General features: G+C 49.5%; 1 protein-coding gene across 3 annotated transcripts in view; it reads left to right on the top strand.

Moving 5' to 3' along the window:
* Positions 1-13853, top strand: part of SYTL3 (synaptotagmin like 3) — a 95974-nt gene extending 82121 nt beyond the window's left edge. For all 3 annotated transcript variants that reach the window (XM_061428435.1, XM_061428437.1, XM_061428436.1), the window contains 7 exons: positions 65-243; positions 4905-5007; positions 7742-7912; positions 9924-10029; positions 11029-11134; positions 12302-12507; positions 13505-13853. In XM_061428435.1, coding sequence (XP_061284419.1) covers positions 65-243; positions 4905-5007; positions 7742-7912; positions 9924-10029; positions 11029-11134; positions 12302-12507; positions 13505-13614 — 981 coding nt within the window. In that variant the 3' untranslated portion in view covers positions 13615-13853. The remainder of the gene's footprint in view (positions 1-64; positions 244-4904; positions 5008-7741; positions 7913-9923; positions 10030-11028; positions 11135-12301; positions 12508-13504) is intronic.
* Positions 13854-14824: the final 971 nt, after the last annotated feature.

Genomic DNA, 14824 nt, shown 5'->3' on the forward strand with positions numbered 1-14824 from the left:
ACTGCAAAAAGACACGTTGATTAGCTGTGAAGTAACTCGTTATGTCTGTCGTTCTTGCTTTCAGGGAAGTTTAATCAGCATTAACAGCACTTGCACAGAGATGGGCAATTTTGACAAAGCTGATGTCACTGGAGAGATAGAATTTGCCATTCGTTACTGCCTCAGAACTCATTCTTTAGAAATATGCATCAGAGCCTGTAAGAACCTTGCCTTTGGGGAGGAAAGGAAGAAAAAGTGCAATCCGTAAGTTTCTTTGTCTAAGTTTTGGCATATGATAATAGATTTATTGACTCTAAAATTTATATGGAAAAGTGAAAGTCCAAGAAAAACCAAGGCAATAGTAAAAACAAAAAGCCGTGTTAAGAATTATCTTCATAAAGCTTAGTAATTCAAACAATGCGTGATGGATGCAAGGACAGACAGAAGGTCAACAGAGCAGAATCAGAAGTCCAGATACAGATCTTAGGATACGTGAGAACATAAATGATCAAGAGGCTATTAATAATCAATATGTAAATGATGAAATTCAGTACATGGTGCTGGGAAATTTGATTTTCCATGTAGGAAAAATAAAATTCTATCCACACAACCCATAAATAGGTTAATTTTCTTCCAGTTGGTAGATATGAATTGATATCATTGCTTTAACATGCGTCTCCCTGATAACAAAAATGAGCAACTGCATACATGTGCCCATCACTTAAGGTGCACTCCTCTTCTGTGAACTCCCCATCCATATCTTTTGTCCAATTTTCTATCAAATTGTCATTTAAACATTTATTTACAGGGGCTTGGCTTTTTTAAAATCCATTTTCGATGCAACTCTCCATTGGTTATACCTATCTTACATGTCTTCTCCTAGCTGTTACTTGTTTTCCAACATTGTCATAACTTTTCTTGTAGAGAATTTGATAATGTCCAATTTATCCTTTTTTTCCTTTAGAATGTCTGCCTTTCGAGTTTGTAGGAGAATTCCCCCTGAAAATTTTAAATACATTCTTCTCTGTTATCTTCTATTGGAGTTTTTTCAAACTTAGATACTTTCATATTAGAGCTGGAACTGATTTTCTGTGTATGGTTTAAAGCAAGCCCCACATTTTGGTCTTTTCCTTTCCCAACATGGAACATTTTTAGCACACAATTCTTAACAGTTGGGGGAAAGGAGTAGTTTGTTGGTCCAATCAAACTCTCCTCTGCTCTGAAACCTTCAGTAGCTCCTTGGTGCATTGCTAAAGCACTCTGGCTCTCCATCAGAAATCCTTCCTGTCTTTCCAGTCTTAACTTCTATTATTCCCCTATCTGTACCTTCTGCTCCAGGAAAATTGGAATAATCATTGTCCCAAAACTACCCCCCTGAAACAGGAAAGTATAGCTCATTCAAAGGGAAAGAATAAAACAACAGAAGCTTTCTCTGAAAGAGATCTTATGGTGGATTTACTCAACAAAGATATTAAAATAACAGTTTTAAGGATGCTCAAAGAACTAAAGAAAGATGTGGAGAAAATTGGGGAAAAAAATGATGTATAAACAAAATAGAAATATCAATAGAGAGATGGAAAACCTAAAAAGAAAACAATTCTGGAGCTGTGAAAGCTACAATAATTGAAGTGAAATTTTCACTAGAGGAATTCAGAGGTAGGTGTGAGCAGGTGAAAGAAAGAATGGGTGAACTTGAAGATAGGATGATGGGATCCTGAGTCTGAGGAACAGAAAGAAAAAAGACTAAAGAAAAGCAAACAGAACCTAAAGGGCCTGGGGACACCATGAAGTGAAGCAGCATGGGTAACATACATTCCAGAAGGGGGAGAGAGAAAGCATGGAGCAGAGAGAAGCCTGAAGAGATGGTGGCTGAAGACTTCCCAAATGGGAGGCAAGGCACAGATGTCAGGGAAGCGCTCTGAACTCCAGGGATGGTGAACTCAGAGACCCACACTGAGACACATTATAAACAGACATTTGAAAGACAGACTCTTGAAAGCTGCAAGAAAGAGGTGGATTGTCAGTACTAGGGAATTCCCAGTTAGAATATCAGCAGATTTCTTATCAGACACTTCAGAGGACAGAAGGCAGTAGGTGCTGAAGAGACAGAGACAGAAGGTGCTAAAAGGAAACGAAACATGCAGCAAAACCGTTCTGCAAAAGTGAGGGAGAAATCACAACGGTCTCAGGTGCAGAAAGGCTAGGGGAGCACGTTACCCCCCGCCCTGCTCTGCAAGAAATGCTCAGGATGACCCTGGAAGTGAAATGAAAGGACACTGGACAGTAACTCAAGACAAATGAAACAATAAAGACCTCGATAATGGCAAGTGGACAGGCAGTTACAAAGGGTAGCATAATGGTGAACAGTGGGAGGTAATTCCACTTTTGTTTCCCATATGACTTAGGACAGTACTACTTTTTGAAAGATTATGGGTGTCGTTTTGGCTTGTCACTCCACACTTGGTCTTTGACATAATTTAAGAGACTAGTGCATTTAAAAGAGTTAATACTTTCTAGTTTGGGACACATGGGCTTCCCAGGCAGCACTAGAGATAAAGAACCTGCCTGCCAATGCAGGAGACGTAAGAAACCCAGGTTGAGGAAATGGCAGCCCACTCTGGTATTCTTCTCTGGAGAATCCCATGGACAGAGGAGCCTGGTGGGCTACAGTCCATAGTGTTGTGAAGAGTCAGGACTGAAGAGCCTTGAGCACACACGTGCAGATATAGTTGTGTAACATCAGCAAGGGAAAGAGGTTAGGATAGAGCTGCAAAGGAGCAGAGTCCTTATGTTGCTAAGGTTAACATGGCATGAATTCAATTAGTGCTATAACTTTAAGATGTTAAATGCAATCCCCTTAGTAACTACAAAGAAAATAGCTATAGAAAAACAAAACAAAACAAGCAAGAAAGGAATTTAAATGTTTCACCACAGAAAATCAGCTAAGCACAAATGAATACGGAGGACACAAAAGCTGCAAGGCAAAACAAACAGCAAATGACAGATGTAAGGATTAATGTTTCTTATCAGTTGACACAGGTTTGGTCTCTGGGTTGGGAAGATGCCCTGGAGGAGGAAATGGCAACCCACTCCAGTCTTCTTGCCTGGAGAATCCCATGGACAGAGGAGCCTGGTGGGCTACAGACCAAAGGGTCACAAAGAGTCGGACACGACTGAACACACGTGCAAATGCGATTAGTAGTTAATTTAAAGAAAAATGAATTAGATTGTCCAATGAAAAGGCAGAAACTGGCAGAACGGATGAAAACAGAGATTGTAACTGTATACCATCTACAAGAAACTCACTTGAGATCTAAAGACACAAAGGGAAGATATTCCGTACAGACGGTAAACGAGAGTGAGCAGTGGTGGCTGTACCATTATCAGACAAACAGGCTTTAAGTCTAAAAAGATTACAAGAGATAAAGGACATTATATATTTATAAAAGGTTCAGTACAACAAGATGATGAAATGATCCTAAATGTCTGTACATCTAATAACAGACCAGCAAGATATAAGAAGCAAAAATTGACAGAATTGAAGAGAGAAATATTGAGTTCACATTGGGTAGTTCAGTTCAGTTCAGTCGCTCAGTCATGTCCGACTCTTTGTGACCCTGTGAACTGCAGCACGCCAGGCCTCCCTGTCCATCACCAACTCCCGGAGTTCACCCAAACCCATGTCCATTGAGTCGGTGATGCCATCCAACCATCTTATCCTCTGTCGTCCCCTCCTCCTCCTGCCCTCAATCTTTCCCAGCATCAGGGCCTTTTCAAATGAGTCAGTTCTACACATCAGGTGGCCAAAGTATTGGAGTTTCAGCTTCAGCATCCGTTCTTCCAATGAACATTTGTATTGGGTAAGATCTTATAGAAAAACGTATATGAACTTTTTTGGCTAACCAATAGTTCTTCAGTAATAGTTGGACATATCAATACTCCAGTCTCAGTAACAGAACATCCAGACGATGATAAGAAAGGAAATAGAGGACTTAACTAGATAACGTGGGTGTGTCTTTTATTGTAATGATTTATGCTGTACAGATATATTTGGTATCTCTTGTTTTCCAACGTGTGAGGTCTCATAATGATCAATGATCTGAGTCAGCCAACAGTGAGGTATTGGTGATGAGCCTTGAGTCCTGCTCTATAAGAAGCGTGACTGAAATGGAGGCAGAGGCCTGAGGCTGGGGTTCCAGCGGGGACCCTGATCGGGGGAGGGTTCCTGCTCTCTGTGGCTTTGGGACAGCAGAGCTGGTTTCTAACCCTTCAGGACAGGACCTGGGCGCGTGGTGTCCCTGCCATCAGTGCCACTGCCGGAAGAGCCCGGAAGGACAGTCTCAGGACCTGAGTGGAGGGGTCAGCCTGGGATGGGGCTCCAGGGGGTGGGCGGCCTCCAGACCCAAGGAGAGGGGCTCAGGGAGGCCAGTCCTCAGCTGTCAGGACGCAGTGTCCGAGGCCCCGCTGGAAAAGCGCGGCGTGCGGCATACACTTTCCATTTCCACGTTTTTTTCTTGCGGGTTGGGGAGAAGAGGCAGGGGGAGTGAGGACAAGCTGGCACAGGCCTCAGGATCCGGGTGGATGAGAAACCTGCCGCCCACCGAGCCCCCAGGAAGCCCCCGCTTCCCGGGGCATCACCAGTGATGGAGCGTGACGAGTGATCCAGATCCAAGAACGGGGGCATGAGAGAAGCGGGGGGCTTCACACCCCCAGAAACGTTCCAGAGGATTATAGCCAGAGACTGAGTAAACGGGGGGCTGTGCACCCAGCACTGTCATTGGGGTGGCCGCTAAGCCCTTTCTGTCAACCCCAGAGGCAGCGGGAAGCGGCGTTAAGAAACCGCTGACATGCAGTTCTCCTCCTGAACCCTTTGCCCGCCCCGCATGCTGGGCTCTCACCCCTTGCTGTCTGCATTTGGCCACCAGGTATGTCAAGACCTATCTGCTGCCTGACAGATCGTCCCAGGGAAAACGCAAGACCGGTGTCCAGAAGAACACGGTGGAGCCGACCTTTCAGGAGACCTTGAAGGTACTTGCTGGGCAAATGCTCCTGGGCAGAGTGTCCCCATCCCGGGCTGGGCTTCTGGGGCCATAGTCCAGCCAGTGGTTCCTCCAAACTCTTGAGTCAGTTAAATGTAAGTGCAGACACTGAAACATTCCGGCAGGGCTCTGTCAATCAGTGGCAAGTGGTAGAAAATAAATTTCAGCCTTTGTACAGAAAAAGTGCTGAGTCTGATGGACCAGTGCATGGCTTTGGATTAATGATTTGCGAGACAATGGTGAAAAGGAAATAGGCTGCCTCGCCGTTTCTAAAGGAGAAGGAAATGGTACCCCACCCCAGTACCTTTGCCTGGAAATCCCATGGACGGAGGAGCCTGATAGGCTACAGTCCTTGGGGCCGCAAAGAGTCGGACACGACTGAGCTACTTCACTTCAGTTTCTAAAACTGGCCTGTTCTGTTGAATTTTTATGATTTTCAGAGAGGTATCATCAAACCAGGGGCCCTGTAAATGAAACTGCTGAGGTGATAGCTTTGGGAAAGTACTTCTTTGTCATAGTATCTGGCAGACGCAGGTCTCTTCTTCTTTTATGAAGCTCTAATACTTTGGCCACTTGATGCGAAGAGCTGATTCATTGGAAAAGACCCTGACGCTGGGAAAGATTGAGGGCAGGAGGAGAAGGGGATGACAGAGGATGAGATGGTTGGATGGCATCACTGAGTCAATGGACCTCAGTTTGACCAAACTCCAGGAGATAGTGAAGGACAGGGAAGCCTGGCGTGCTGCAGTCCATGGGGTTACAAGGAGTTGGAACAACAACAACTAAAAAACAAAATTTCTGGAAGAATTGTTCAGGTTTTCATTTTCTCTGGCGCTAAGAATTGTGACTGGCTTAGGGCAGAGACCAGGGAGGGACCGCCTCCTACTGGGATACAGGGAGGAGAATTGCAGGTGATGTCTAGAGAGCGTAGGTAGCAGACAGGTGTGAGAGGTCTTGAGCTGGAAGGACAGTCCAGATGCACAGAGATGTGCCCACTGAAGGCTAGTCAGCCCAGGGATTCCGTGCGTCAAGCCCGAGAAAAGAGAGGACTCTGTCTGCCTTCTGTGGCAAGTAGGGGCATTTGGGAACTCCCAGCCAGGGGCCATCTGGGGAGCTGGCGCAAGAGTCCTACTCGGGACATGAAAACAGCCATTGTTTTCTGTGTCCCTGCTGTGACCAAGTGCTTTATGTACCCTCTGAACCGTGTGTTGGCATCCTCACTTAGCAATGGGGAAGCTGAAGCTTTGAGAGTCCTTAAAAGTACATCCATGACCCAGGATGGACAATCAGTCCTTCACAAAATCTACGTTCCTAAGGACTCCCCCAGGAATTGCTTTTAAAAGCAGATTGTAGAAGGAAATGGCAACCCACTGCAGTATTCTTGCCTGGAGAATCCCATGAACAGAGGAGTCTGGCAGGCTACAGTCCATGGGGTCGCAAGAGTCAGACACACGACTTAGCAACTTTCTTTTCATTTGTGATTCAGTAAGTGTGGGTAGGGCCTGAGGTGCTACTGGTCTGGGACACTCCTCCAGTAGCAAATCACTGACCCTGGTCTTCATGTGGCTTTGCTCACGTAACAGAATTTTGAAAAGCTCTGTGCTACCTCACACATTGTGAGCTTCCATATAAAATTACTCATCACAGGTTTAAGGTGTTTTGTACTGAACAGAGGCTGACAAATATCTCATATTTTATGAAATGAGACAAAGATGAGCATTGACTATAGTTTAGATAACTATTATATACTTTGATTTTTAAAGTTTTCACTACCTTAGTTAAAGGGCACCCAGAATCTCAACTCAGTGTACAATGAATGTTTTATCCAGTGTATTATGAGTATCTTGGTTATCCTATAAAGCTTCCCAGATACATTGAGAAGAACCGATCTTTATTCTAAATGTAGAACATCCCAACATGGACCCAGCTTTAGGCTTTCGTAGAAATCATACGTAAGATGGAAAAGATGGGCCAATGAAGAAGCCAAGCAATCATGAACAGTGTATCGGAAACCAGGATTTCAGACCCCTTATTCAGCTCCCTGGAGGCCACATCCCTGGGGCAAGGGGCAGGAGTATGATACCGAGCTTCACCAGTTTTGAGGAACGTGTATGTCAAAGTTGATCTGAAAGCCGACCCTTGGTTTTCTAGGCACAGCACGCCTTGGGGAGACTTCCTGTGCTCCACGGGGTGCGGGTGCTCCCCTGGAAGACCACTCAGTGGGGGGCTGGGGAAGGGTGAACAGTGACACTCGATCTGAGCGACAGTGGCTGTGACCTTAACCCTTGTTCTCTGGGGTCAGTGACACTGGTACCCCGTGGAAACTAGCAAGCCAGGGTCTGCCGGCCCAGCCTCCTGGGCCTTGCCGGCAATGGAAAGTAGGTCTTACTTTGCACTGTGGCCTCAGTCAGCCAAAGGGAGTTGTCCTGTTTTGTCAGGAAGGGGCCACCAGTCCGCCCAACGTGCAGAGCTGCCCCGAGGCGGGCAGACCCGGGGGACTGAAAGCTTTGCTCCCCGAAGCACCTGGCTCTGAGAGGGCGCAAATGCTGCATGGTGGACTGATGGTCTGGACTGCACTCGCGGGGCTTGTAGCCATGAAGAAAATAACCAGATTAATTAAGAGTTTAAAGATAGAATATGGAACAAGGGGCAGTGTTGGAGACAGACGAAAAATCATCCGGGAGCTGTGAGCCCAAGCTCACTGTCTCTGCCTGCCTCCACAGTACCAGGTGGAGCTGGCCCAGCTGGCCAGCCAACAGCTGCAAGTGTCAGTGTGGCACCTGGGCGTGCTCACCCGGAGGGTGTTTCTTGGAGAAGTGATCGTCCCTCTGGCCACGTGGGATTTCGAAGACAGAGAATCACAGTCCTTCCGCTGGTATCCGCTCCGGGCCAAGGTGAGCTTGAAGGCCTCCCTGGTGGCTCAGGTGGTAAAGAATCTGCCTGCGATACAGGAGATGCAGGTTTGATCCGTGGGTCGGGAACATCCCCTGGAGAAAGGCATGGCAACCCACTACAGTTCTTGCCTGGAGAATCCCATGGACAGAGGAGCCTGGAGGGCTACAGTCCATGGGGTTCAGACACAACTGAGCAATTAAGCACAGCCCCCACCCCCAGCACGAGAACCAAACTGACTTGTCAAAGGGATCCCAGAAGAGAATCCCAGAAGATCCCTGGGAGCCGGGGCCCCTGCCTGCCTGTTACCCTGCAGTGGGAGCTTCAGCCTGGCTCCTTGGTTGGGGGGTGGGCTGGAGTCTCACCTGCTCAGCTGTGTTCAGGGTCCCAAATAGCCCCACCCTCACTGGGGTCCAGACACCAGCAGAGATCAGGCTGGGGGTTCAGGTCCTGGTGACGGCCTGGTAGGTCCACACGCTTCCCAGATTTCAGGGTCACCTGGTGTCAGCTGAGGAGGCTTGACCTTCTCGAGCTAAAGTACCCCCCAGACGTGCGGGGCTGTCACGTGCCGTCCCTCCACCCCCAAGCAAACGGTAAGCGGTGAGGATGGCCGGACCCCGTGTCCTCAGGAAGGCCGGCAGGGGCCCCAGGTCAGCTTGGCCGGGAGGGTGGGCCAGGCTGGTGGCCGCGCAGGTGAGAGGCCAGGGAGAAAGGGCTGCGTTTCTTGGGGCGGCTGCTTTGCCCGTTTCTGTGCCAAGATTACCGACAGGGAGAGAGCATGGACGAGAAAGAGAGGGGACGTGGGCTCTGCCGCCTCCTAAGAGGTGGCAGCAGGGTGTGGGGCCACGTGAAAGTCTGGCAGGGCCTTTACAAGGGCTGGGTGGGGCCCAGGCGCCCTTGTCCCTGTTTTCCCCTCCAGAGGCCCCGGGGGCTGTTTTTCAGGATGCTTCTGCTTAGAAGTGGGCTTCCCCTATGGCTCAGATGGAAAACAAAAAAAAAACCAAAAAAACCTGCCTGCAATGCAGGAGACCCAGGTTCAATCTCTGGGTCAGGAAGATTCCCCCAGAGAAGGAAATGGCAGCGCACTCCAGTATTCTTGTCTGGAGAATTCCAGGGACAGGAACCTGGAGGGCTACAGTTCATAGGGTCACAGAGAGTCGGACAGGATCGAGTGACTAACGCTGCACCTCTGCTTAGAAGCAGCTCTGGTTTCTGGCCTCTGTGGTGTTAAGCCCAGGCCTGGCAGCGTCCCACCCTCCCTCCCATCTCTTTTCTCTTGTGGGGTCTGCACAGCTCGTCCCCAGTCCCCTCCAGTGCCCTGTGCTTGCTCTTCTCAGAACCTCAGTTTATCCTCAGGCCTCCTCTTGGAATCTCTAAGGTCAGCCCAAGACGGCGCTTAAATCCCCGCTCCCCCATGAAGGCTCTCCTGATTTTCCCTGCCAGATGTGGTCTACGTGCCACGCCCCCCCACACCAGCTCCCTGTCAAGGGGCCCCATCCTGTCTTCTTCCCCCAGATTCTTATTCACGTTGAGGCAGGCCACCGCCAAGGCTGGTCATCTCTTTGATAAGCAGGCAAGGAGCCGAGATCCCCAGACTGAACGGCGTCCCTCCTAATCCCAGCTGATAGACAGTAACTCTCCACGCTGGATTGGGGCGGGGGTCTGTTTACAGGCCCACCCTTTCAGCCCTGCCAGGAGGGAATCATGGGGTTGTCACAGATTTCTGGAAGCTGAGGGCGGAGGCTGGTCCCTGCTGGGGGGCTGGAATGAATCTAGATGCTTCCGTTCCCCTCCCCAAACCTCTCCACTCACTCACTCGCCAGGTAGGAGGCTGGCGTACCTCTTGCCCCTGTTCCTGGGCTTTCCCAGGCCTGCAGAGGCTTTGCCAGGATGGGGTAGGCAGGGGGAGGTTGGAAGGGGACACTTATGGTCAGTGCTGAGACAATGAGAGGAGTCCAGAAAGTTCTGGGGGCTGGGGAGTCCTGCCTCTGAGCTCTGTCTCATATCCTGCAGGCAGAGAAATCCGAAGACAGCCTTCCCACCAATAACGGAGAACTCGCAGTCCGGGCCAAGCTGGTCCTCCCTGCAGGGCCCAGAGAGCTCCAGGAGGCTCCAGAAGGTGGGTGGCCTCCTGCCTGCAAGCATCTGTCCTTCCCTGTCACTGTCCCCGAGCCTGGGGCAGCAGACGGCCTGAGAGGCTGCAGCCTTTCCTTTCTGCTGCCCACTGAGCCCGTGTTCCAGGAACGCCCATCAAACCTGCGAAACCCAGACTGCTTCTCTGGACCCCTCAACTTAGGAGGGAAATCAGTGATCAAAATTAGGCGTGTGATGCCCACTCGATGGGCTCTTACGACACCTGCCTGGGGGCTTCCTCCCAGGCGGCCGGCTCGCATGCTGTCTTACCGGAGAAACAGTCTGGCCGTGGCCCTCTGTGTGGACTGACACCCGCATTATGGTCCGGTTCACCTCCAGCTCCAGGCTGAAGTGCCTGCCAGGCTCCCAGTGACCGGCTCCCTGCTCCCACGCCACGTGGGCAGCGGCTGCTCAGAAGGGAGGAGGGGTCAAGGTCCTCAGCTTCACCAGGTGGAACTGACTCAGATAACGGGGGCACAGGAAAGCGTGAGGTGCAGAGTGAAGACAGGGAGAGGAAGCAGTTCCACATTATTCGCAACGTTGTTTTCAGCCGCTGTCGTGCGACCCCGTGGACTGGATCACACCAGGCTTCCCTGTTAGTGCTCTCTTTGATAGAAGAGGGACTTCCACTGCCCACACTTGCAGGGCCCCCAGCAGACCAGTAGCTTACACCCTGTGGTCATCGCAGCCCCCGGACAGAGGTCTCTTCCCCAGCCCACTGGCTACAATTGGCTAAAGCTCCTGCATCCTCCTCTCCTTGGCTCTTCATGCCTCTTGGCAGCTGCTGGGTGCCTGGGTTTTGAGTCCTTCCCTGATGAGGCAGTGGGCAGCATGTGAGCAGGGCCAGAGGAGCCCCGTGTGCTGGACATGTGCTCTCTCGCTCTGGTGGGTATTAACACATCCTCTGGTTAAGCTATCAGTTGGAGGGGATGGCCTTGCATGCTGTAGAAGTCAGGTTGGTGGTAAATGCCAGCTTTCCTTCCAGGGACGGGAGATGAGCCATCACAGAATGGTCAGCTCTGCTTGGTAGTGCTGGGAGCCAAGAATCTACCTGTGCGGTCAGATGGCACCTTAAACTCATTTGTTAAGGGGTAAGTATTCCATTGTAGTCAATCATTATTTATTGATGACCATTACAGGCAGGGCTTCCCTAGTGGCTCAGATGGTAAAGAATCTGCCTGTGATGCAGGAGACCCGGGTGCAATCCCTGGGTCGGGAAGATCCCCTGGAGAAGGGAACGGCTACCCACTCCAGTATTCTTGCCTGGAGAATCCCGTGGACAGAGGAGCCCGGTGGGCCATAGTCCACAGGGTTGCAAAGAGTCGGACACGACTGAGCGACTAACACTTCTGCTTTCATTACACCTAAGGCATCATCCCTGTAAGGGAACACCAAGTGTAAGCCACTTTAAACTTGTCTTATTTTAGCTTCCCTATGAAAACCCAACATAACGTGTGTTAAAGACTAGTTTCCGAGAATTCGTGGGACTCAGGCGTGCTGAAGCTAGATTTGGAATACATTTTAAACTAAACCCTAATCTTATCAGTCCTTACTGTGACACCAGTGATGGCACTGGTGACTGAGGGGAACATGGAGAAAGCAATATGATTAGTAAACGTTAATTTAGCTCGACACTGACATCTCCTCTCGGATTAACAGTAAGATGGATGACTCTGCCCGTCTCATTCTCATTCACTACGGGTTTAACGGTGTCTCCAACAGTAAAGCAAACAGTTAATAATTATATAGAACTGCCAAATCCCCAGTCAGTGACATAATGGAAAAATGACAGTTTACCTTGTCTAGATAGAACTGGGTTCGTGTCCTAAGCCTGCCACTTATCTGTACGGCCTTGAGCAAGCGACTGCCTTAGCCCTCCTGGATTTCTTTTGTCTGAGAACAAGGTTAAAAGAGATAATGTGTGTACAGAGTGCTGCTCCCTGGGTAGCAGGTCTGACGAGCCTGGTGGTGGTCACACCAAGGAGGCAGATTAAGACTAGGGCCATGTGGCCTAGAATCCCAAAGCACTCTTAATCCTCGGAGCAGAATTCGACCCTGAAAGTTGGAACATCCTAGTGAGAGATCACAGAGCCAGGTCTCGAAATTCCCATGCTTGCTCCTTGCTTACAATTTCTGTTCTGCGGTGGGTTTATGAGCACTTTCCGAACACGTGGTCTCTCCAAGGAGCAAGTAGCAACAGGGAGCGGGGGCACATGGCGGGCTGAGCTTACGGGTTTTGAATCTGTTTCCCTGTGCAGCTGTCTCACTCTGCCAGACCAGCAGAGGTTGAGACTCAAGTCCCCCGTCCTGAAGAAGCAAGCCTGTCCCCAGTGGAAGCATTCCTTCATTTTCAAAGGCGTCACCCCTTCGCAGCTGAGGCAGTCCAGCCTAGAACTGACCGTTTGGGACCAGGCCACCTTCGGGGTGAACGACCGCTTCCTGGGAGGTGCCAGGCTTGGTTCGAGTAAGTGACCGCCCTAACATTCATACCATTAAAAACAGTGTTTCCATGGTGGCAGGTGACTTAACTGGCTCTGAAACTGCCTGGTGGTTTGGTCACTAAGTCGTGTCCGACTCTTGTGACCCCATGAGACTGTAGCCCGCTAGGCTCCTCTGTCCATTGGCTTCTCCAGGCAAGAGTACTGGAGCGGGTTGCCATTTCCTTACCCACCATAAATGGTAGTTAGTCTAGTTTTCACAACTGAGCGATAATACAGCAAAGTATTTCAACGATTTAAATCGGATTTAGATCTGCTAAAGAAACAAAAAATTACAGGTCTCAAAATGGGCTGGGTACAGCCTTTGCTTTTGTTTCTGGCGTCAATCATGAAAGGATTATTTTCTTAAAGGAGAATATCTTCTTAACCCAAACAAACAGCGATTCAGAAATGATCTCATTAACGGAGGGACTAGAGGGCGATGCTTTTCAGTCTTGCTCAGAGTGCTGGCTTTTCCTGGGGCAGCGAGGCTCCCAAAATGCTGCAACTACCAGGATATCCAGACACGCTCCCAGGGCCTCTGAGACCACTGGGGAGAAACCAGTCTCATGGTTCGATTAGCCTTATAAGGAACCCTGTCCACGGCACCCTCTTCTCACGGAGGGCAACTCCTCTCTGCAAGCTAGCCTAGCCCTTCACCTGTCTGCAGCCACAGTAATATATTAAGCCCTTCGACCCCCTTCTGGAAGAAACAACCCAAAGCTATCCTCTCCTTACTTCCAAACTGCAGGGAAGAAGCCCCAGGCTCTTGGAGGCCTGTCGGCCCCTGGGGAGGACACCTGAGCATGTCCACACCTGCTGTTAGGGGTAGGTCCTCTCCCTTACTCACCGGAGGGGCACATTTTCATCTGAAGTTGCAGAGAAAAAGTACTTGCCACTTTGCTGAGAAGGGCCGGTGGGCATCCCCCAGCTGCCATCACCAACCTGTAGCCCCATCACTAACCTGTCCCTTTGCTCACACAGAGGAGGACCTTCCGGGCGGCGCGCACACAAGCTCACAGGCAAAGCTCCAGTGGCAGAAAGTCCTTTCCAGCCCCAACCTATGGACAGACATGACCCTCATCCTGCACTGACTGCTGCTCAAGCGCTGCGGGGCTGGGTGTGGACACGCGCTGGGCGGGGGTCCCTCGGGAGTGTGAAGCTGCCTGTCTGTAGCCAGCCCACCACTGAGACAGTCTTCCAGACCCTTCTGTGTGTATTTAAGTTAAACAGGTCAATCATTACTGAGTCTCAGGTTGGTTGTCTGTGCTTTGAAAGATGTACAAAATGACCAGATTTCAATAAATGTTCACCAGGTACCCTGGTCCCCCTGCGCTTAGCAGTGAAATTATGTCTTTCAAAGAGGAAAGAACATGGTGAGTACTTAATTCCTCCCCCCTTGGCTGTGGAAAACTGTTTCTGGAGGTGGTCAGCTGACCCCATAGGAGTCATTTCGGCCAGTAAGGGTCACCCGAGGGGTGGCGGCCTCTCAGCGCAGTTGCCAGGCTGTGCAGATGGTGGGTCGGAGAAAGGACAGAACAGAGTGTGGATGGGAAGGCTGGGAATGAGCAGACAGCTACCGGCTCTTCATGGATGTGCTTGGGAGCAGGAGGAGGTCAGGGGAAGGTTCTGCTTGTGGAAGGACTGAGATCCTGACCAGGTCAGAAGGGCCCTCACGGCTGGCGTGTGAATGATCAGAACAGCCTGTGTGTGTGTTGCAAATAAGCAGCTCTGACAGAAAATTCAAATGCGCGCATAGTCAGTTACACACACGAAGAACACTAAAAACAAAACCAACAACAAGAAGTCATTTCCGAGATGAAGACGGCAGCCGACCGGCCTCCTCACTGCTCTCAGGTCATTTCAGGTTCAGGGCCGTGGTTTTTAATATGTAATTCTTTTATTATTCTGTAAAAGGTAACAAAATATACAGAATGAAACTTTCCCTTTTTTAAACTAATGTTACAAACCCATGTTATCGCTTACATATAAATACTATACTCTATAGCTGATTATTTAGGTGTGTGAGTCCAACAATGTAGCCCTCTACCTGTTAAGCAAAAAAAAAAAAAAAAATTATCCAGAGTACAGTATCCAGCGTTGTTTATCCTGAGGGATCCAATGATCACAGGATTTTGTCAACTGAACTGAAGGCCTCAGAGGAAGGAAATGGTGTGTGTGCGTAGGGAGTGCGTCAAACTTTTCACCCTTCAAAAAACAAATATACAGAGGTGGATCCTTCATAGAAATCAAGAAAATCAATTTCGGCTAGTTTCAGATAGAAAAAAAGTATGGCACAGAATA

The sequence above is a fragment of the Bos javanicus genome, chromosome 9 (assembly GCF_032452875.1).
Source record: "Bos javanicus breed banteng chromosome 9, ARS-OSU_banteng_1.0, whole genome shotgun sequence".
Lineage (NCBI taxonomy): Eukaryota > Metazoa > Chordata > Mammalia > Artiodactyla > Bovidae > Bos > Bos javanicus.